A 23,733-nucleotide genomic window follows, 5' to 3' on the forward strand; every position below is an offset into this window, starting at 1 on the left:
ACAAGCAGTATTTTGAACGTCACTTAGACCAAAGTTTCTACAGCTTCATATGCGGATACAACAATTTGCAATGAACTGTGGTGATGTATTTATAATACTACTATGTATAAAAGATTTCTAACCAAATAATATTATTGAGTAGCCACTTAAGCAATTGTTTATTTAAATTTATTACGTATTTCCCTGAGACATAAATAATTCAATAAACAAAAAGATAATTAAATAGTTACAATATTTTTTAAAAACTAACAAATTATTTTTATTTTTCATAATATATATGTATAGACCAAAAGTAAAGAAACACAAAATACCACTATGAGGTCCTTGGTGCCTAAAGGTTCCTTCTTCTTAAAACACGATGAGCTGCAGACCAGTGGGACACGATTGTTGTTTTAATGATAAAGTTTACTTACTAATTTTATTAAAAAAAATATTAATAAAAAAGTGGTATTTTTTTCGCAATTTCTAAGGATAATACAAAACTATAAAATTGCTTTGTCCTCGGATGGTAGTAGATAGCCTAAAAATGCTTGTGTAAATAAAAATTGGCCCAGAAATTTACATTCCGGAAACAAATTATACAAATTGTAGAATTACGAGCTGTATTTGAAACTTCTAAACGTCATTGCTATTATGCTAGGTAGGCGCATAATATTTTATTCGATTTTCAAAATAGAACCCTAAATTTATTCAGCCCGCTATTGAGATTTCTGCTAGACAAAGTTTATGAAAATAATTATTTGCTTCAAATTTTTGACATCCACTGCTGGATATAGGCCTTCCTCAATTAACTTATTATATCACCATAAACATGACAATGTACAGACCTATTCTAACGTCGAATTATACATGTATAATATTGGAAAGCAATAAATTATTTCCCGGTTATTGTGAGACATATATAGGTGTAGAACAAGGACTAATTTGCTCTTACTAATAAGTTATGAATTATGTATATTTCAATTAGTAATATTCTTACATATGTAGTTTCGTCCTTTATGTCTTTTCCAAGCTATCCTGTTTCAAAATTAATTATAAACAATACGTAAAGACATTAACATATTCCTCCAGTTTAAACATCTTTTCTGTTGTTGTTAATGTACTTGATTACCTATATGAATAAAGTTACTTTAAGTTAAGTTTGAAAGAAATTTAATAATTAATCGATAATTTCTTAATAGTAAAATAAAATACATAAACATTATATTTCTGAAACAAAATATATTAAAAATACAATAATAAAACTTTATAAATTAACAAATACAATTATTGAATTTTATAAAAACTCTTCTTGCTTCTCTAAATTTTTATAATTTTATTATTAGCAGGATAAATTTATTTATGCTCATTATTATTCAAAATCAGTATTGGGCTAGTGCGTGCAAACGACTCTTAGCTCGTAGGTTAAATCCAGTTGAGCACCGATGGCCTATTCCAATTGCGTATTTATGACGCTCTTTTAATGAACCAAAATATATGACGGCTTGTCTTCGAAACAAATATGTGCGTGAAGAAGCTGATCTAGTGGCCTATTAGAAGAAACAAATGAGGACGAAGAATATTCAGAAATCTGAGACCAAAACTAAATGTTGCAGCGCCACTTGGTTTATGAATTTGGACCGTTCCAGTATTATTAGCACTATAGGGAGCCCTCCGTCTTTAATTTCTTGTTTGGCGATTATGAATAAAGGAACATATTGTAGTACTGTATAGAAATATTTTCTTAAATGACTTATAACTTGAGTGTTTTCAAGTATTAACGCAATAATTATCAAAATTATTAAACGCCTTTTATAAATAAATAGCAATTGCTGTAGTTGTTTGTATGTTATTGAAATAATAATAATTAAACAAGCGGAATAGTCAAGTTGTATGTTCTATAGTACTTTGTTAGGTTTTTTAACTGTTTACTGTTTTAAAATAGTTGGATACCTTATACTTCAAACCTTAAATATGTCCAAGAACTTTCTACTATGGGGATATAAAGGCATGGATGCAACAGTGGTAACGTTAATGTAAACTGAATAAAACAATCAATAAAACTAGTGCAAAAATGTGTCCAAGAAAAACAATTCAAGTTAGAGTCCTTCAAGAACAGAGCGTACCAATTCTTGAAAGGTCGACAATGCTTTTGAACCCTCTGGCAATGTGAATGTAACTAACAATGGCGGAACGTCGTGAAACACATCACATCTGCCCCTTCTACATAGCGATCACCACCGCTCTGTCAAGAGTGTACGAGTGTAAGTAGAAGAAGAAGAATACTAACATCAAATGAGCATTCTGCCCGATTGCCTTCTGTCATATTTAAAAAGCTTTATTTGAGGTCTTTTAGTGTCGCTGAAGTTACTTAAGAATCAATGAATATAGTCGAAAACACTGTAGGGATAAGTAAAAACCTTACAAGATTATATTAAAAAATTGTCATTTATAATCTTTATTAGCTTATCTATAAACCTTATCTACAATAACTTAATAAATTATGAGGTAGGAGCAGGCGTTGTTGGGCACTTTGATTGTCGAAGCATCGTCACAGCTGGAACAAAATACAAATTTTAATTATAATACTAGTTCATTCGACATGAATTATTATTTAAAAAACGTGGTCAGACATTTAAAAAACCTGATTTATATATTTTGTTTTATTGAAATGACTTTTAAATTAGCATGTTCTAATTAATGGCTCTTTTTCGAATATATTTTATTTTACTTTACTAAGCTATTTCACTTTGACTTTGACTATAGTAATTATATATTCGTGCTTTTTATTTCCTACAAATTTTTGTTTATAAAAAATAATGACTATTCTGTATTTAAAGGTAAAATAGTATCACTGTTAGTTGTATGTTTTTTATTAAGGTCGTCTAACCTTTCCTGATAATGATTACAGAGATCGATTTTCCTTGTGACAAACTATGTACTAAATTATTTAATAATAAGATAACAATCGTAATAACATACACAAAGCGAATCTTTTAACTTTGCGTTTTCCTTATTGATAACTTGTTTACTCGATAAATAATATATTTATTCTCAATAAATATCATGTTTTAATTAAGCAATCGCTTTTTAATACTCCTCAACGTTAATCACGAACAGTTTGAAATTAATGTGAAGTAACAAAAAATAATTTAGGAAAAATAAACCGATTTCAAATGGGTTAGAAGCATACCTCAAATTGACTGATTTAGATGAACGACGGTTCTCTATGTTGGAAATGATTTTAATAAAAAAGCAAACCATTCTTCTCGTCATGAATTTTAGTTCCCGTCAAATAGAAATAAGCGAAGACGAAATTAAGACGTGCTTGGTAACTGAATAGGTCATCGTCAAATAGTATCTAATGACAGTTCAAACTGATAACTTTAATTTTTAGTCGGTTTAAATTCATTATCTATTTGAATTTTTATAGTACATCCATGTATAAAACCATATGATAAAGATTTTGAATTTGAAGCAATTTAGTGATTTCTTTTAAATATTTACTATTAATGGCCGTTTGTTTAAAGTTAAATTTCAGTTTTTTCTTTTAGTCTATTAATTACTTAGAATATTTATGTTACTTAAAATAAATAAAAATTACATACGCATTTGTCGCTCCCGGAAAGACTGCTATTACATTACTTGTAGTAACATAATAGCAGTCGTATAATAAGTAGCACAGTGGTTTTTAATTATTTGTCTACTCTGGGTGATGAATGTATGAATTTTAACTTTATGAATATTTTTTTGTAAGCCATATTTATAGAAAACTTTAGTTCTTTTAGAAAAATATTGTTCAAAGAGTTACAACAAGCTTTTCGTAATACAAAACGTAATCTCCATATCAGTACTGTAGTACACTACACATAGAATATAATTAAACATTGCTGAGAGTGTCATTGCTAAGAGAGAGTATAAGTAGAAATATCCATTTATGCAAAATACTTACAAATTCCACACATCTGGGCACAGTAAAGACGGCCAGGGTTGTCGTAATCTTTACCATTGGAGCCGCATACTGGATTGTACTCAGCTGTTCCTGGACAGTTTCTCTGACAGGCTAGAACATCAGGGGATTCTGTCGTTGACCTGAATAAAAGTTACATTTTATTTGACTTTATGAATTACATTCAAAATAAATATACAAATTAATCACTGGTTTTAGTTCAATATTAAAAGCCCCCTAACTTACCCGCCAGGTGCCTGTGTGGGAGCAGGCGTTGGTACTGTGGGGATTGGATTAGGATTGGGGAAAGGATTGGGAAAAGGATCCACTGGGTTCATGGGTCTGCCCCAAGGGTCACTGGGCCGCATCCATGGCTGATTGGGCCTCATCCATGGATTCTGAGGTCTTTGCCATTGCTGATTGAAACCGTATCTGTCATCTAATTCGTCAGTTGTCTGCCGCACTAATCTTCTACACGCCACGCTGCTTAGAAAAGCTGAAACAAATTTTGATCCAACATGAAACCAATTATCATATTTAGAATAAATCTAATATCCATCACACAAACAATGAATGAATAATAAATTTCCTTGTTTTACGTTTGCATAATAATTATTAAGTTCTAGATTAACTGGATAAATAGTAATTATTTCCTTAAGAAATATTATGGTTGCTATTAAATACTCTGCTAAATAAAATTGAGAGCAGTGTTTGCTTAATGTTTCAGCTTGCGACTCTCATACCTAAGGTCGTAGGATCGATACCCGGCTGTGCAGCAATTTTTGGATATCAGGCTTTCTATGTGCACATTTAAAATTTCCTCTAAAGCTAAGGAATCGTGAGGAAACCCGCTTGCCTTAGATCCAAAAAGTCATCGCCTTGCCTATTAGATTGACAAACGATCATGAGACAGATACAGAAGTCTGATTCATTTTGAATAAAAATCAGTCAAGAATGCAAGGCTGGTTCAGTTCGAAAATATTGAATTAAATACGTATTTGGTTTTCCCATTTGGACGAAATTATGACTTAACGAACTTAAGTGGTTCTATAAATAATTTCCTAATGAGTATACATTATTTTTTATTATATTAATTGTCTATTGTTAGCAAACATATTAAACAAATCAAGTAGTTCACACAGTAACAAATAACTATCAGTCAAGTTAAATTAAACTAGCTAGTTAGTGTTTTATTTTTATTCTTAGGATAAAACTAAAGGTTTAAGTTGGCGCCTGGTAGATAGTACCAGTGACCCCAATTAATAAGTATCGCAATACAGCGAGGAAATGCTGTCAGCGTTAAAGATACAGAGACCAAACTTTATAAATTTGTTTTAATTTTCTATTGATTAATTTTTAATTATTATTATTACTATGTTGATTAAGAAAATAGTATATGCTGTATATAGGGTTTATGTCAATTTATGGGTAAGACTGCGAGCGTCTTTTTTTTATAGAACAGGGGGCAAAGGGGCAGGAGGCTCACCTGATGTTAAATGATACCGCCGCCCATGGACACTCACAATGCCAGAGAGTAAATTTATTTAAACTTGTCTGACTTACGTATATTTTTTTAACGAAGCCAGAATTGTCTCGTAATAATATTTTAAAACCCTGAACTTATAATTGGAAGCCAATTTTAAAAGCAAAACGAATAATTAAATAATTAAAACTCACCGACAATTAACAAAGCACAAAACTTGTTCATTTTAAAATATTTAAATGAACTTGACCTGTCCGCTGTTTGTCATGAGACTGGTGCCATTTTATAAATACTGTGTTTATAAATGAATCTTGTCTCGCGACTTTTTGCACTTGTGTATCTTGTTTATTAGGGATGTGTCTAGTTGTCGATAAGAACGGTTTAACTATATGTATTCACTTGTGTATAAGGATGTTGCCAATTTATTTTCAAAATTATCTGGTTTTCGATTCATAGTTTCTCAATATTTGTAAAATTGTTTAATTTATCTTACATAGTTTTTTGTTCCGATTCATAATTTGACTAACAACATTTGAAAATGTATATGGCGTTGGGAATTTAAACATTATTTCCCTCTTAATTCATTAACCAATAAATCAAATTGCGCTATTTTACTTAATGTATTCATTTCACACTTTCTTCTTTCTTACAAGTTTAATTAAATCTGCAATAAATCATCACTGTAATTCAAAACAGTATATTTTGTAAATATAATTCAACTTGCCTTAAAATTAAATGAATCGATAAAATATGAGCGGACAAGAACAACACTACTGTAAATAAATATGGAGCAGCGTCATTCGATATATAACGTAAAGCCCCGAGAAAACTGATAAAAATTATCCTGTTCTCAACAACAGGGCTATAAGCAAAACAGAAAATAGATTTCAACAAGAATTCTTATTAGCAGGTACATCACCGATGTATTATATAAATATATTTTGTAGTTTAGGGGGAAACTAGCCTATTGGACCCCAATTCTTGTACATTGCTGGCCTTTTATGAAAGTGTTTAATCTTTCTTTTAACGATTGGTGGTCATATCTCCCAGGGAAGATCCCCACTGGCAGTCGATTCCACAGTTAGCTAGTTAGCAAAAACGAGTCTCATGAGCTAAGGATCAAGGTGATGAAATTTTTAATACAGCTCGTAATGTATACGAGGCAGAAGGGATCAACCCAAATAAGGAACGCCTGCATTGATGGGCCTAGGATTGGAGCATGCTTCGGCAACTAGGAGTTTAATGCTTCATCCTACAATAAAATTTGCCATCCAGCCATCAACGGAAGATGTTTAGCTAGGGTGATGAAAAAATACTCTAGCGAGAATGGACCCAGGGGAGGAAGGCTAGTAGGAACAAAAATCCTGCACCAGTTGTGCTATTGCAATGCACAACGTTTATTTACCCATAAAAAAAAAATAGGTGTACATAGGTTACATGACATGACGATGAGCCGTTTATTTTCTATAATATTATGAAATATATGACGGTCAGATTATGGATATACGATTGAATTTGTCCAATTTAATAATCTATGTGACTTTAACGAAGATTGAATCCTATTATAATATAATAGCAACATCTCTAAATAATGTCATTTCTCAACAGGCGCTTTACAATACTATACTGACAGTATTGCTTTTAAACCAATATTTCAAAATTTAATTGACATTCCATATTCCTTATTAATTAAAACCATTTGAAAATAACTTTAATTTTAACGTAAGCAACTTTATTCGGTAATTTTTTTTAAAGAAATATTTTATTTGTCAAACATGTGAACGAGGTGGTGAGAGGAACTCTATGAACTGTAATAGTAAAACACAAAGAAGGTTTCAGTGATCATTGTGAGTCATTTAGCGTATTTTACAAGCAGAATTGCTTGTAAAATACGTGAAGGTACGTAACGTGAAGGTTTGTGGGAATTCCTTTTTGCAAAGATTATTAGTGTAAATGTCTAAAGTGGTCATATTTTGTTTGTCATTCGTTATAACGAACTTAAATGTTAGTAAGTCTACATTTCCGACGGATTCCATGACGTACGATGCGTTCTTTTGGGTTGGATTCTTGAAAAAATAATAATTGGAGTAATAAGTTATGTTTAAGTAACATTGGCGGACTAATGCGACTCTTTCAATACAAAAACTGTCCTCGGGATTTTTCTTCTGAGACATTGATACTCGATTGTGAGAAAGTTGCATTGATCTATTTTGTTCACATTATACCATGTATTTGAGAGTGAAAATAAAATAAAACATGACTAATAAAACAGTCGTAATCTTTAACATGACCCAGGCATATTTACGTCTACCCTTATACAACGAGCATGGTGCCTTTTATTGGTCTGTAAATTTGATTTCAATAGCGATCTATGTTCCTACATAAATAAATAATTGCCTGACGTTTCTGGGCAATATACATTGTAAAGTATGATGTAATTCGTTAATTCATAATGTATTGGTAATTGTAACTCCGCTTTGATTCAATTTCACTGTGTTCAACCCTTAGCATCTGTACTTTTGCTTTGGGCCTATCACACCTAAGTAGATAAAGTTCTCATTTGAAAGGCGCTGTTATCAGTGTCCTCCGGCAGTGGCAAAGGTTATCAGTGACCGCGCCCACTTCCCCTCTATCGTCCATCCCGAAGCAAGCTTGGAACTCTACTGATGCAGTAAGCCAACAAATCTCTACCAAACAACATTGGTTTATTATCACTCCATTAAAAAGTGCAAAAGTGCACGTAAACAAACTTGAGTGTAAGGAGTAACTTACAGCGCAGCGTTAGTGGAAATGAAAAGCTGGGGGATTCTATACTTTATCATTTTTGTTGGTAAGTTCCTTTGTGAAAATATTTTTAGTATTTGAGCGGTCTTATAAATCTTATAGGTCTAATAGTCTTATAAATCCAGAACGCCGGCTGCCCACATGAAAAAGTGAAAATGACTCATTGTCCCGTTACGCTTATTGTATTGTATCTATCTCTCTTCCACTCTACTCACTCCTTCTTTGTATCCATTCAAAATAATTCAATAAAAATGATTAACTATAAAAATAACAGCTTGTGATCATTTCATTAATGTTTTGTCAACGTCACAACGTCGTCAAGTATTTTTGTAATAAAATATATAATAATATAAATATATAAATAATAGCGATCCTGTAGTGTAACCTCTACAACCGTATATGTACATAAATTGAATGAAATTGAAATTAATGAAGAAATCAGAATACTCGCAAACTCTGCGCCAATTTCTACTCTCATATAAAAGATAAGAAAGCCAGACTTATCTCTAAATATTTTAATATTTGTGCGACACATTAAAATAAAATCTCTTTAGATAAACGTAAAATTACTACATTTAATGACTTATTGAGTGCTTCTCTCTTCTCGTCTCTTAACCATTCTGGGCATTATCATAATTATATTATCAGGAATTCTATTCGAAAAATTTACAGAGTTTCTAAAACTATTTTAAAAACGCTGATTCAGTTTAACAGAAATTAAAGAATCAGATAGTCTAATAAGTAATAAGATCGATTTACGATTTGAATCAGTCAAAACAAAGCTAAATTAAAGTAATTTCTTTGTTTATTTAAATAAACAAAGAACTAACTTTTTTATGTTTATTTTATAATATTTTTTATAACGATTGCAGTATGATTTTTGCCCTATGACCTAAATTGATTGTCTCGATAAAGAGTTTTCTAAGTTTTGATATACCTACCAGTCTCCATCCATATTCTATATTTCTAGGTTTTTAATTAATTTTAATTATTATTGTAATATACTTTCAGTTCAATTTCATAAATGTTAATATTATACCCGAAACGCTTACTATCATATTGTATAAAAATTATGAAATTTCTATTAAATAAAAAGTAAGAAGTTCGCGAGGTTAAAATATCTCAGCTTGAAAAACATTATATTGAGCTGGTAAATCAAGACTTGAGAACAAGATTAGTTGTTCATGCTCTTCCATATTCTACGGTTAAGCGTTGGTGTGCAGAGTTCCAGCCAGGAAAAACATCTATTAACGACAACCTCCGACAGTGTAACACTACACTTTAATTATGTACTTATTACTTTAATAAACGAGTCTTTTGTATATGTAGTTTATATTTATGATTTTATGTTTGTTTTTATGATTTTTCAACAGACGGCTTGAAAAACGATATTTAGACAACTTTTTCTTTTTTTTTTAAATACATTTTTTTAAAATTCTTTTTGATAGTCTATTCTTAACAAATAGTTTAGACTTAGACCGTATGGCGGCTTGTTCTAAGGGTTATCACGCAAAGTTCAAGTTGACTAGGCTCACTTCGGCAGAGATAAACTATGGCTGATGCACTTTTATTTCTATCTATGTATCTCTATTATACAGAAAGTGGTTTTAGATAAACTATGACGTGTTTTTGATATATTTTTGTATCAAAAATACTTCATGCAAAAGCTTTTATAAAATTTTATTCATGATTGAATTAAAAAACTAATCAGGACAATAATTACACAATTTTATATCTGACATATTCATATTATTTTTTTTATTATGTTTTTATACCTCATTGTGTACTAGACAACCCCCCTTTACTCTGTTATCTTAAAATTGTGTCAAAATATAATACAATTTTTTTAAACATCGAACATCCTACTTCCTACAGCTATGAAACACAAACTTCTGAAGGCTTCATAAATATGACAACGAAGTGACATTTGACATTTCTAAAAAGACAAAAGACATTTTAAATTTCCCAGCTAGTTTTCATTGGAAAAATTCAGTTATTTTTAAAATCACTTTACTTATAAATGTCTCGTTTAAACCTTCCCTGAACTTCTACAAATTTTCCCAGATCATATCGGTCCAGCCATACTCGAGTTTTAGCAAGACAACCGAACAGAAGAATATTTATAATATGACGTTTATTTTAAGTACTGAGCCTACCAGTAGAAAAGTACATACTTATGTTAAAAGCGATGTCATTAAAGGATGCTCCCTCGTGAATCAGCAGGATATATGATAGCAGTTTATTACAATTCTCACGGTTTATATTTAATATACTCCACAAATTAGTTAAAGTAATTTTGTTATAGAGTTAACTTGGAGGTAGCGTCTCTTGAGACCCCTGGTTTTTGTTCTTACTAATACTAAGCGGCTGCAGCGTGCGACTCTCATCATCATCATCTACGCGTGGATGAGAGTCGCACGCTGGATCCACTAGGCTGCTGTGAGGTCGTAATTTCGGTCCCCGGCTAATACGGCCCGAAAAGTCAAGGAAAACATAGTAAGGAAACCTACTTGCCTTAGACCCGAAAATATGACGGCGTACGTCAGGCACAGGATCACCTTCTTGCCTATTAGATTGACAAATTATCATGAAACAGATAGAGAAATCTGAGGTCCAGAACTCAGAAAGGCAGCGCCACAGATTTTACTTTCATACCTAACAATTATTCTTTCTTCGAGAACCCAGTCCTCCTTTAACCATCTGAACCACCAAATAAGCTAGATTAAAATAATACCTAAATGTAAGAAATAGTGAATTGTAATGAGTGATTCACACTTGATCGAATTAATACGCAGTAAAGATGAGATCACAGGAAAACTAATGTACAAATAATTTTGATAAGATACAGGGTCACACAAAACAATAATGGAAAATAAACAATCGATGCTCCAATTAATTTATCGCATAAAGCGGCAGATTTCCACGTAGTAGGTAACTTTCCTTCTCATATTATATCGGTGTATTGTCAATCATGTTGGAGAGGTAGTTTCTTCTTTTCTGCCACGAATAAAGTTTTGAAGTTTTTATGAAAATTCCAATACTTCTTTCATCCGCGTACAACAAAAACATATTGTTAGAAGTAATGCAAAACGATGATATGATATTTTGATAATTTGGCAGTTGGTGGACAGATAGACAGAGATGGAGCCAATTGGAGGAGGCCTATACTCTATAAGAGATCTTTAAAAATACTATTTCTGTACAAAATTTAAAATATATCTAAATGTTGCAAATGTCGATAAATATTTCAAGGAATAAATGAGACTTAATTATTATTATTATACTCTTGTATAAATGCTCAACCCTCACTACACTCATCAACCAAGAAAAATGGAGTAATCTCTCTGTTATTTAAAGACTGAAAAATTGGTAAAATAAAATGACCAATTAAATTTTTTATTTAATTGTTAATTATTTTTGCAGCCTTAAAAGAAGCACAGTCGGCGAATCTTCGAATAGTGGGGCCCGTCTACTTCACTCAAGATAATGAGATGGCAGTGGACCCTAAGGCCCCATTGCCACCTGGAGTGGTGAGGGCCCGGGTGCAGGAGGGGGTGCCTCCTCCACTCTGCGCAGGCAGATGTGCCTCACCACCAGCTGGACCCGTCTGCGCCTTCGATGCTACAGGAACAGCTAGAACATTCGCCACAGTTTGCGAGTTGGAAGCTGTTTCGTGTCGAGAAAGTACATGTATGTATAGAAATGTTTTTATGAAACGCCAATTACGGTTTTAACAATAATATAAGAGACAGATTGAATGCGTATAGGGTGTAGGTTATATATAGGATATACACATATATCTGTGTATAGAAAACAAAACACAATACGCTATTCGTTTGCCTTTTTTTTGTGCCCCACCTTAGCCTTAGTAAACTTATTATGCCCCATATTCAACATCACTTTTATTAAAAAATGATACGTGTCACCCACTCGGGGTTGGAATGTCCATTTAAACAATCGCGACAACACAGGATTGTTATTAACATGGTCTGCGTGAGATTGCCGTTACGTTTCTCAAGATTCTTACCTTACCTTCATTTAATTTTTTTTTGAAATCGAATGGCATACTGTTCTTATGTATCTTGTCTCATAGCAGAAACCAACTGCACTCTTACAACTAAAGTACCTTTTGTCTCTTTGTATGAAATTATGTTAATGCTATTTTGAATGGATGGACGTAAGGATTTTAATTGTAACGATACATTTACAGTAATATAATTTTTATTCCATCGTTCTCTTAAAAAATAATTTAATTTATAATTTTTTATTTAATATATAAACATAGTTTATTTAAATCTAAAACACCTTTCAGAGTTAAGCATTAAATGATCTTTTCATTCAAAGGAGCACATACAGTAATTTTCTACTCATAAAGTTTGATAACGTCTCAAAATAGACTGCAAACGAGAGGGTTCAATAAATCAAAGGGTTTAAAATAGAATACGATATCGTAACCCATATTTAGATTTTATCTATATATAACGGCTTCTATGAGAATATTAATCAAGCAAATATTGTTACTTTACTTTCTTAACGTCTTTCAATATATTTAACGTTTGTTGAGAGAAATTTGTACTGAAACCGGCATGCCTTAAACGCAATTATTCGCGTGTGTAAAGAAACAATTGATCAAACACATACAGAAATCAGTAAGTCAGTGTATGAAAATTACATTTCAACTGTGCCAATATCCTATCTTCAGATTTAAACTTAAGCTATTTGATATGTTTTAAACATAGACTTGTGAAGTGGTGAAGTGCTGAGTACAACTCTGATATGTCAAAAACGTATTGGGCTATGCCGTAAATAGTTTTTTAATTTCGTTTTTAGAGTTTTAACAATAATTAAATGCTAATCTAATATTAATTTATTTAATTACAGATTACGCTATCACAGGATTGGGGGAGTGTTGATAAAAGAAGATGCGTCCATATTTAAAGTATTTTTTAAAATAGATATTTAGATTTTTTTATTAATCCAATAATTTAATGATATTCTGATAGTTGATACTCGACATGTTTCAAACAGTCTTAGATATTGAAATTTGATTGATAGGCAGTACGTTTTAATTTTGACATACACAGTTTTTTCAAATATTGTAGTACGAAGATGGCTAATTGAAATTACGCGATTGGAGTCGAATTGATATAGGCCTGCCGATTTGATATATTAAAAAAACGTATGTTTAAACTAAAAAAAATCCATTTGGAAATTGAAAGTTCCTACACTGCTAGCTTTATGTAGGGGTTTTGAACTGAAAATTCTGTGTATAAAAAAAATATTTATTTCACACGTATCATATGCAACTCAACAAAATCAGTGCTCAAGTTACACTGGAATTGCGGTGAGCCTAAACCCCTAAATCGAGATAATTATTAATTTATCCTAACTATGTATTGGTCGTATATAAAAACATGTTGTTCGAATCAAGATTGTATTTATCCTGGTATTTGGAATTTGAAAGATTCCATTTAGCTTAATAATTCTATTTATTCTACCAATTGTGTACCAATTTATTAATGTCCGACCTATATTAAAATTTACATGTAATCATTTTAAATGAAGTGTTTTATTTAAAAGAAAATCATTAAAACTAAGTCAATCATACTAAATAAAGCTAATTATAATGGAGAACTGTTTAAAATAATTGTTATTACTTTTTTATTTTCTACATTACTCATATATGCCATACTTCACGACAATAGATGGCGCTAATATAAGATCTTTTGAATTAAATGTAATTAAAGTATAATTAAATTATCTGATCAAATAGATATAGCAGCGTTACTGACCATTATTTCTGAATATTAATCAAAATGTTTTCTCAGGTAAAACATATGCTATCCAAAAAATAACCTGTAAAAAATCAAGTCTCGGAAACCGTAAAAAGTAGTAAGAACCATGTAATCAGTTGGTTAATTTATTCAAACCCTAGTAGAGGAACCTTCTGTCTTAAGTTTGTAAATTTCTCACAAATAAAACTGAATATTACTTTATTATTCCGTTTTATTTGTGAGAAATTATGTGTATTTCTATGCCATGCCATATTTATGCAGTTTGTGTATCTAGAAAACCGGTCCTAATGCAAAATATTTTATTTTATTCATTTATATACTAAACACTAAATGTATTCTAAGTTTTTTCACTCTATATGTGTCTTAGCGTGATGATCGCTCAGAGTGAGTCGCAGAGAGTGAATGACAAAATTAACTAATTTGACTAGTTAAAATTCTTTAAATACTAGTTGAAATTGAATGAAAATACTGTGATTATTGATTGAAATATACTGCTTTTATAAAATCCCTGCTTAGTAACAGAAAATAAAGGCTTATAATTTTATCCACAAAGAAGTTATATGGAGTCGAAAATGGCCTCTTCTGCGTTAAGAATAGGAAAGTACGTGCCGCTTTTCTCTAGTTGGCTCACTGCCGTGATCCTAGGAGATTAAGTTGTGTTTCTTAGGTAAAAATATGGTTTAATGTTAGAATATATAAAAAAGAAGGAAGATGCGTATTTATTTAATCTTAAGAAAAAGTATAAGCCGAAACACTGATCAACCGGCATGAGGTTTAGCAGCCGAAATAACTTTGTTAGAGCGATTCAGGGTACTGGCTGAATGGATATATTATAGTGATCGGTTGATAATCAAACAAATGTAAGCTTTAAAATATTTTATTCACGTCAAAAGCAGGCAAAAATATAGTTAATAGAAACATAAATAGAAACAAAATAAAAGGAGTATTTCATGTGAACACGGCCTTTAGCACATCTTATGAAAGGCGTATACCGTCGGAGCCCTTGCATTCGCCCTTACTTATCTTCTGTAGAGCTGGAAAAATAGGTTTTAATATAAAAATAAATCTGCAGATATAATGGAAACAAACGGTTTATAAATGCAGGATTTATTATTAACTATCTGTCCACTTTAGCTAAAACCAGTTTCTAATAGATAATATAATTGTTTATTTGCTTGGCATGTCTCTAATAAACTGACTTTTATACCACTAAGTAACTCAGAATATATTAAGAATAATTCATTAAAAAAAGAGAAACAGAAATTTTATACTGAAAGTATAGTACGTAGTAATTATAATTATAATTAAAAATTAACAAATATATAATTAAAATAATATTTAAAAGTATGGTTCAGGTGGCGGTGTTTCTTTAACGCTGACATATCCTTCGACACGCTGTATGGCGATACTTATTCGAGTGAGGATGGAGGAGGAGGAAGTTATACATACAAACATCCCCTCGCTACTAACCCGTATCTCAAAAGCGAATTGAATTTGACATAAAAGTCTTAGAAATCTTTCCCTTAAAATATTCATTATAAACATAAGGAAGTTACATATCTAGATTTAAATACATAAGGATAATGTAAATCAAGGTGAGTGAGGTATACAAACAAAGCCTAATAACCGCAACGCAACAGCGAACATGCACTATTTATAGTAGTCATGAGTCATTTCGCAGAATTCATCAAAAACATTTTTATTCGAGGTCTTCTGAGCCTTTGTTTCATATTTACAAAAGCCAATGATAAAACTTAAACTCTTATTAAGCTATCGTCGTTCCCTAGGCCTATTCGTCTCTCTATCTGATATATTAAGGCTACCAGATGAAAATAGACAGACTTAATGATTGTTTTTAGAACAGAAAGCAATTAATGAGGATAGATCAATCAATCAATCAATCAAAATTTTTTTATTCAATTTAGATGCGACTTAGGGCATGCTTATGAATGTCAAAAACGTTTACAAAATTCGCGAAAGAGTAAAACTATGCCATCCGTTCGCAAAACTACCAGGAAGCCTTGTTCTGAGAAGAACGGGATGAACTCGACATCGACACTCTCAATGCCACGAGGCTTCGGAGTGCGTTTCCGGTTTTATTGCTATTTTAATAACCTAATTCTAGTCTTCGTAATTCTCTAACTCGAATTGACGATGGTGTTATTAGTTTGATTTAGTTTTAATCACAGGCTTAAGTTTATCAAAACAGAGGCAGCTAACCATTACAAGTACCAATACATTATAATAACAAGGAATACAAAAGCGCAAGTAAACAAATTAATTCATAATAATTATAAGAACAAACACGGATTCAAGCTTTTTGACATGGGAACTTTTTTTTACATCTCAAAGAGATTGCTTTTTATATAGTCGGATAAAATTTCAAAGAAAATCTTCTTTCTTTATATTAAAACACCAAATCATTGCTGAAAAAAACGCTATTTCTATATTTAATTCAATAATTGTCCGAATTTAACGCGTTTTAGTTTAGTCTTTACTTAACTGAACTGTTATTCAATTTGAAATAAAACTTTCAACCATTTAAAAGTCATACTTACTATCTTTGTTCTCGCAGTTATAATTGTTTAGAACACACTCGCTACCAAATGATTTAGGCTTCTCTCCCTGTTTTCCGGCGCATATCGGCTCAAACTTGGCACTGCCGCAGTCATGCAAACATGCCTTCTTTCGTGCCGCTTCTGCCTTGAGTTGCTTCAGGTCTGGCTTGTCAGGACGGCAAGAAACTGCCACGATAATCACCGCTGAAATAAATCATCATAACTGTAGTCGTTCAGGTCATATGATAATGCTTATTTGTGTTACACATGTATAGAGGTAAGAAGATATATTGGAATCATATATGATAAATGTACATGTTTGTAACGATAAAATCAAAAGAAATTTAAATGATTTCAAAAAATTTTTCACGATTGAAATACTGCATTATCCATGAGCAACATAGCCTATGTTTAAATTCCAAAATATAACAGAACTTGCTGCTATGTGAATGCTGGTTATTCATTATTACTAAGTATTACGAAAGCAAGTGCTACCAAAGGATGTAAGTTATACTAAAATTAAATTAAGTTGTAATCTCCCTTATACTGTATTTGAAACAACACCAAAAATCGTTTTATCGTTCTTCAAAAAACAAAAATCATTTGAAAAATAAAGGATAGGTAAATAAAAATCGTAATTCTTTGAAGACTCTAGTCCTATTAATTGCAAAATTTTTACATCTATCAATTAATCTAACATATAATTATACAAAAATATAAAAAGATAGTTTGGATCTCATAAACTATAAAAACTGTAACGTAACATTTAATTCATTAAAATTACATTTCATACAAAAGACCTTCCCACGTAATTCGACAATTTAAATCTCATTCCAGTAATTCTACAAGACCTTGTACTAGCGTTCATTCGACAAGGGTCAGCAAATTAGCTTATAAGCACAGGAAGACGAGCTCTAGCTGATACTAGTTTATTGAAGAAATTACATGCTACGATGGAGTTTGAATTTAGTTCATTGGAGATCCGGACAATTTAATTTTGATTACGTAATTGATCTGTATTTTGTAGGCTTTTATGGCATGTGCTATTTGGCACAGTTTACAATACTGTACTAAATATATACCTATAAGAAAAACGTTTCAAATAAATTATATATGGTTCACCTAAAGGAGATTACAAGTTTTGGTAGTTTTTTGATTATTTCAGAGTAACCCGTAACATTAATTGTACGCCTTTTCTATTCTAATGAAACTTTATACATATAAAGTTAATACATAACTAAATTGAATCTTTCCGTAAATGATCCAGTGACAGTAGTTTGCAATTTTAACATTATCCATTTTTTGTTTTAGGCACTAGCTAGCTCTAGATGCTTCGTTGCACGACGCTCAGACATGAGAGAGATAGAGTTTTTAGCACATAGAAAGAATAATCTATTTGTCCTTGGGGTTCGAATCCACGACCAGCCTACAATATTTGTAATACGCCAACACTATCCCAGTCAAGCCCGTTCATATATTTCACGTAATTTCCCCAAACAGGCTTTAAAAGTCGCAAACAACATTAATTAATTCTTTTTAAAACAGGATTTCAGCGTAAATATTATTAATAAACGAACTTCTTACTCAAATCGTACCCACACATAGCTTTAATAAAAACATTGGTCCACGTACATAATACATAAACAACAGATAAAAAATAATCGAGTTTGATTTATGCAACTCATTGGAAAGTTTTCGTTTGTAATCGTAGGTAATTGTAAGCTAAATTTTTAAAATTGATAGTTATGATAAATTAAAAATGTATAATTTAAAAGAAACTCACCAAACAAGAAAATTGTTAAAGCCTTCATGTTGTATAATGCGCTTGTTGATCACTAAAGGAAATCTAAAGGTGAACTAAGCGAGGTGGGGGTCAGATTCGCTTTATATCAGAGCATTTTTATCACGCCACTTAGGAGTCTATAACCCGCAGTTTTGATTCTTGTTTATACATTAACGACATTATATTCTACTTACAAATAACAATCGCTTAACAAATAGAAGTTTATAAAATGAACTAAGTTACAAGTGAATTACTTATTTTATTAACTTGTAAATGACATTTTTTATATTGTTAAGTTTTAAAAATATATTGTTGAATAGTATTGTTTAAAATCATATGATTTATGTACACAGCAAATGTGTTGTTTACATTATCAAGCTATAATAAATATGTGTTTAATCTGTATAAATTATAATGTTAAGAATTTGTTTTTGCTGAAAAGTTAACGCCTACTTAGTCATGCGCAAATTATCGAAAGCAATAACGTATTGAATTGATATTGCTTTCAACGAACTAAAATAGAATAATATAAATAATGGGATTAAAATGTTCGGATCTTCTTAATGTATTTAAGTAAAGTAATATATCGTAATGAAAATTAAAATTTTATTTATTATAATAAATATGTATTAGTAATCGAGTGGCCCCATAACCTTAAATGGGTCTTGGCCTCAGATTGCATTTGTTTCTTTGATATTTTTTTAAATTACCTATTAAATCCTGCATCCTACTTGTTTAATCTTAGCTCAGTCAGCGTTATGCCTGGTAATTATCTAGGTAAAATCTTTTACACTGCCCTCTAGCGTCGAATAGTAAGATTAGGTTAAACACAAAGATTATCTTTCTACTTTTAGACCAGAGATGTCCCTAGTAGTTTATCTAATAAAATAATTGACCTAATAGACCCACAAAGAGCCTTGTCGCGTATGGTATGCGTTCGTTCTAAGTAACAATTCTCTTCTTCAGAGCTGGAGTGAACTATGTTAATAAGTTTTAAGAATTGAAAATAAGTTTACAATGGAAGTCGGTGCATTACTAGGCGTTAACAATACTGACGACCGGACATGGCCGTATATTATGTATATATGCCTGCTTTTGAGTACAGGTCGAATCTATATTAAAAATTTCAACTTATACGTGTAATACACATACTAAGATCTGAAGGGTCTGCTATTCCATACTAAAACAAGGAGAAATAAAAGCCACTCATAATATAAACATCTTTTTTTATTCCAACTTATAACCATACATAATATACACAGTACAAAAAAAACTTGCTTTCTTCTAATACAGCAATAAGGACAAAATAAAATCGTCCCACATTTTAACTATTCATTCCGTAACATACTAACCAAATTGAGAAATCTAACGTAGGATAAACTTATCTACACGCCGCGTTTAATGTACAATGCTCGGAGCGAATACGTTTACTTCAATAAAGTTACTTAACATTACAAGACTTCTTAATATGTACTCGATGGAATTCGAATTAAAGATTTACACAATACATACATCACTAATGCTACAATTAAGCCGTATTAACCGGAAAAGTTTGTATTTCGATAAAGGAACATAAAACATCCACGTCTCGATATCACTATCACCGTATTCAGACTAATTTCTGTCTCCGAGGACCTCTTCCGGACCTCTTCCGCTCTCGGCGAACCTCTTCTCCCAATCTTACGTTAAATGCTGAACTAACGATAACGTTACGTTCGAAGTTGAGATCAATTGCGAGCCTCGCTCCGGCCCTCACTTCTCTTCCAGGGCTTCCTCGAGGCAGCAGAGGGAGTCCTTCACCGCGTGGTACACGATGTTCTTGATCTGCAGCTTGTCCTCCTTGTTGGCGTGCTGCCGGGACAGCCGCCGGAACTGCTGCGCCAGCTCGAAGCAGCGCGAAACGTTCTCGGGGGACACGAAGTCCTCGGCCACCTTGATGCAGTCCAGCAGATTCCTCACCTGGTGAGGGGCGCCGGCCGGGACGAACACGGCGTCTCCGGGGCACTGGAGGATGGCATAGCCCTCGACGCCGTACTCGCGGTAGAGGCGCTCCCTCAGAGCCGCGTCCAGGTACCAGGTCTGGTCGTGGACGGGGTCGTGCTGGGCCCGCGGCCTGGCCCCTCGCTCCAGCTCGGCCCTGACTAGGAAATCGCGGATCTTATCCGCGTCTTTAGCCGCGTAGATGTGCCAAAGGGCCGCCGGCGGCTTGACCCTGGCTCTCTTGCGCGACAGCACGTCGACTCCGGCCTCTTCGGCGGCTCGGGAAGCCTCTCGGGCCCTCTCGGGGGCGTCGGCGGGAGCGCTGGCGTGGACCATGACGTTGACGGCATCGCTTACGTCGAGGTGAAGGTTTGTGGTGCCTCCGGCCCCTCCGTACGCCGTGTACATCTTGGGCCCGAGGTCGGGTCGAACGAAGCACTCCGGCAGTCGAGCCGCCAGGTTAAGTTTTCCGTTCCGCGACGTGTACTCGCCCAGAGGGAGAACCCTCATCAGGTCGTCAAATCTCGTCGGGAGTAATTCGGCGAAGTCCTCGCCCGGAGGCCAGTCCTTGAGCTTGAGGACCATAGGGGCGCCCCGTTCGTCCCTCAGCCGCTTGGCAGCCAACTGGAACCCGTCCCAGAATTTGCTTCCGGGCTGGTTGGGGACCACAAGTCCCGAGGCACAGTTGACCAGGTCCACCCGCGTCTCGCCGAAGTCTTGCGAGAAACTCTCGGGCGACCACAGGTCTTTGTCGAGAAGACTAGACACGTCTGACACGAGAACTGGCTGACCACGTTTCCATTGGTCCTGGAAAAATAATAAAATAAATTAATAAATATCACAATTTTATGTAAAGTCACTCTTATTCTTTCGCTCTTGACAGAATATAATGAGGTTGATTTTCCTCGCATCTCAGTAAAAATTGTATTTAATTACCTGGAAAGGCTTATAGTTTCCAGCGTGCGCGGGATCCGTTAAATGTAGAAGCTTTCCATCGCAGAGCCAGGAATGAGGCACATCAGGGTACAGCACCTTGGACTCCGTCAGCGTCATGATACGAATGGGCAGTTCTTCCCTTCCTCGGCCCCTTTCATACCGTTTCACAACATTGGACAACGCGAACGGTTTGGCCTCATCGTCATCCTTTTTATCATCAATGACACTAGATATTACATCATCGAGTAAATCACTCTTATTCTTCTTTTGCTTCTTCTTGGGTTGGGTGTCTCCTCCTTCGGGCGCCGGTCGTATTAATAATTCCCGGAGCGTCGAGTAGTTCCCGCTTTCTTCGGAGTCAGACGAGCTCGAGTCCGACTTCTCAGACTTGAGATCGGTTTTGATAGGAAGATCAGAGAGCCAGCTGACGATGGAGCTTCCGGTCTTTCCGTTTTCTGACTTGACCGGTGAACCGTTTGTCGGACTGTTCTCTTCTTTGACATTTTCTTTTTTGACACTCTGTAAATAAGTTTCATGTTAGTTTATTTTGTATTTAATTTAGTCAAATTGCAAGAAATTGCAGGATTTGCTAAAAGTATGCTACTATACGGAACTTAAAAAAGGCAATAACAATTCTTTACTCACTAACTGACATCTTTAGTTACACATATACTATTCATGTGAAATTTAAACAGCTTTTTGTATATAGTTGGTAAACATAAAATTTACCTTTTGCAAAGCCCGTTGTAACAGCAACCGAGCGGCCGCTTTATGATGAGCTGGGGGTTCTGTGTTGTAGCCACAGCCGCAAGGCGGTAAGGAGAAGGCAGCTCGTATTCTATGAGCTCGCGCCGCAGCCGCCACGAGTGCCCCACCTGCCGCTATCTGGGTCAGGAGTAAGCGACGTGCAGGATGGGCCCCACCAGATGTGCATGTAAGCCAGCTGTAGGGAAATATATGTTATTAGTATAATCTTGTCATATATATGAACATACACTCAAATTGCATCAAGATCAGCCGTTTGTGCCAGACACATTTTATTGGCAAACGTTGAATGCGCAATAGAAAGAAATACGCTTGGTGCAGAGACATGATTCTCTTATTATAACAACAGTCAAAATCTGTGAAAACGACATCGAATGGACTACATATTTGGTTGTTAAAACCAACAGTTGTAACAGATGTTATCAAGTACTTAATACAATAGAATTCAGCCGGGACCTTTGATTGGTCAATATAACTGGTAGAATGTTCTAAACGATGTCGTCGTAAGTCTTGACTGTTTGGAGTATTTTGATATTATACAACTTTAATATAAAAACAGTTAATTTAAAATTATTTTCCTTAAACTATTGACGGAAAAATTGACTAGAATAAACCGTTTGGAATAAATGATCGTCATTTATATAATAAATGCAAACGTACTTTAGATTAGACGAGATTTTAGATCTATTTTCCTATTTAATTAGTTCAAAATTTTGCTTTGATATAATTATTATAATTCATATATCGTAATAGGATTATTTCTTCTGCATTATATTAAAATCATGTTATAAAAATAGACTGTCTCGTGACCTCATAATCTGTACATAAATATAATAGATTAATGTGATAAACTAAGGCTAAAGAAATAATAAACTTTATGATAATTAAATCATAAAGATAAATCATATGAACGTGAACGACTTATATAACTTTGAGGTCACGCGTCAGATCAAACATGCACGTGACTATCACAAGTGGGTTATTAGTAATAATGGCAGTACATAGGACTTTATATGTACCTATATTGGCTTTTATGTTTTTTATTATCAAAGTACCTTGGTGCGATGTAATTGACAATATTATTTATTTAGTACTCCTACAACTAACATAAATTATATACAATTAGAAACAAATATACTGAGAATATAGCCAGACATGGAATACATGATACATTTAACAACAAAAAGATTTATAAAAGGGAACAAACAAACAAAAATTATTTAATACATTTGACTAATTGTGATTTAATTTATTTAACTAAGCCTAAGTTAGTTGTGTTGTGTGATGATGTAAAAGTGTGGGTATGTACGTGATGGTGTGTGGGGTGTGCTCATGATGTGTGTGATTTTGCGCTATGGATATTCTTAATACATTTTTTAACAACATTCCGCGATACCATAAACAAGTCAATATATTTATGTGGTTTAGCTATAAAAACATTATACATAGGAATTGTTTTGAACATACAATTACTTTCTATTGCAAACTTAATTACATATTAAGTAGCACATCTTTCCTGTATTTAGGTATTTTACATTACTAATGGAATGACATACTAATCCCGTAATGTAAATGAGACATATAATGAGCTTATCTGATGCCTGACTAAGGATTAAGTAATCAGTTGTAAGTTTTCATTTTACTCTATAAATTTCATCACCATTTTTCACGAATTTCAAAACGATGATCTGATTTCAACATTAATTGTTTGTATCACGAAA

General features: G+C 33.2%; 3 protein-coding genes across 5 annotated transcripts in view; all 3 read right to left on the reverse strand.

Moving 5' to 3' along the window:
• Positions 1–2,408: 2,408 nt before the first annotated feature.
• LOC110992598 lies at positions 2,409–5,734 on the reverse strand. The gene is made up of 4 exons (XM_022258480.2): positions 5,606–5,734; positions 4,175–4,424; positions 3,932–4,071; positions 2,409–2,536 (listed from the first exon to the last, which is right to left on the reverse strand). Exons 1-4 carry the CDS (start codon positions 5,634–5,636, stop codon positions 2,481–2,483), a joined length of 477 nt encoding a protein of 158 aa, XP_022114172.2. The 5' UTR covers positions 5,637–5,734; the 3' UTR covers positions 2,409–2,480.
• Positions 5,735–14,851: 9,117 nt separating this feature from the next.
• Positions 14,852–18,483, reverse strand: LOC110992582. Its single transcript, XM_022258460.2, has 3 exons — positions 18,332–18,483; positions 16,549–16,752; positions 14,852–15,024 (listed from the first exon to the last, which is right to left on the reverse strand). Exons 1-3 carry the CDS (start codon positions 18,357–18,359, stop codon positions 14,966–14,968), a joined length of 291 nt encoding a protein of 96 aa, XP_022114152.2. The 5' UTR covers positions 18,360–18,483; the 3' UTR covers positions 14,852–14,965.
• Positions 18,484–19,540: 1,057 nt separating this feature from the next.
• The window catches only part of LOC110992579 (lysine-specific demethylase 3A), a 131,308-nt gene continuing 127,115 nt past the window's right edge, over positions 19,541–23,733 (reverse strand). For all 3 annotated transcript variants that reach the window (XM_022258458.2, XM_022258457.2, XM_045629590.1), the window contains 3 exons: positions 21,977–22,190; positions 21,248–21,766; positions 19,541–21,118 (listed from right to left, as the gene is read on the reverse strand). In XM_022258458.2, the coding sequence (XP_022114150.2) occupies positions 20,084–21,118; positions 21,248–21,766; positions 21,977–22,190 (1,768 nt within the window). In that variant the 3' untranslated portion in view covers positions 19,541–20,083. The remainder of the gene's footprint in view (positions 21,119–21,247; positions 21,767–21,976; positions 22,191–23,733) is intronic.

This window comes from Pieris rapae, chromosome 9 (assembly GCF_905147795.1).
Source record: "Pieris rapae chromosome 9, ilPieRapa1.1, whole genome shotgun sequence".
NCBI lineage: Eukaryota > Metazoa > Arthropoda > Insecta > Lepidoptera > Pieridae > Pieris > Pieris rapae.

Coding starts and splice junctions, on each gene's coding strand:
- LOC110992582 (XM_022258460.2), bottom strand. CDS start 18,359: ATGAAGGCTTTAACAATTTTCTTGTTTG. Junction 16,753..18,331: donor TTTAACAATTTTCTTGTTTG/GTGAGTTTCTTT, acceptor GATTTATTTCAG/CGGTGATTATCGTGGCAGTT. Junction 15,025..16,548: donor TAACTGCGAGAACAAAGATA/GTAAGTATGACT, acceptor CTATTTTTCCAG/CTCTACAGAAGATAAGTAAG.
- LOC110992598 (XM_022258480.2), bottom strand. CDS start 5,636: ATGAACAAGTTTTGTGCTTTGTTAATTGTCG. Junction 4,072..4,174: donor CCCACACAGGCACCTGGCGG/GTAAGTTAGGGG, acceptor ACTTTTATTCAG/GTCAACGACAGAATCCCCTG. Junction 2,537..3,931: donor TGCCCAGATGTGTGGAATTT/GTAAGTATTTTG, acceptor ATTTTGTTCCAG/CTGTGACGATGCTTCGACAA.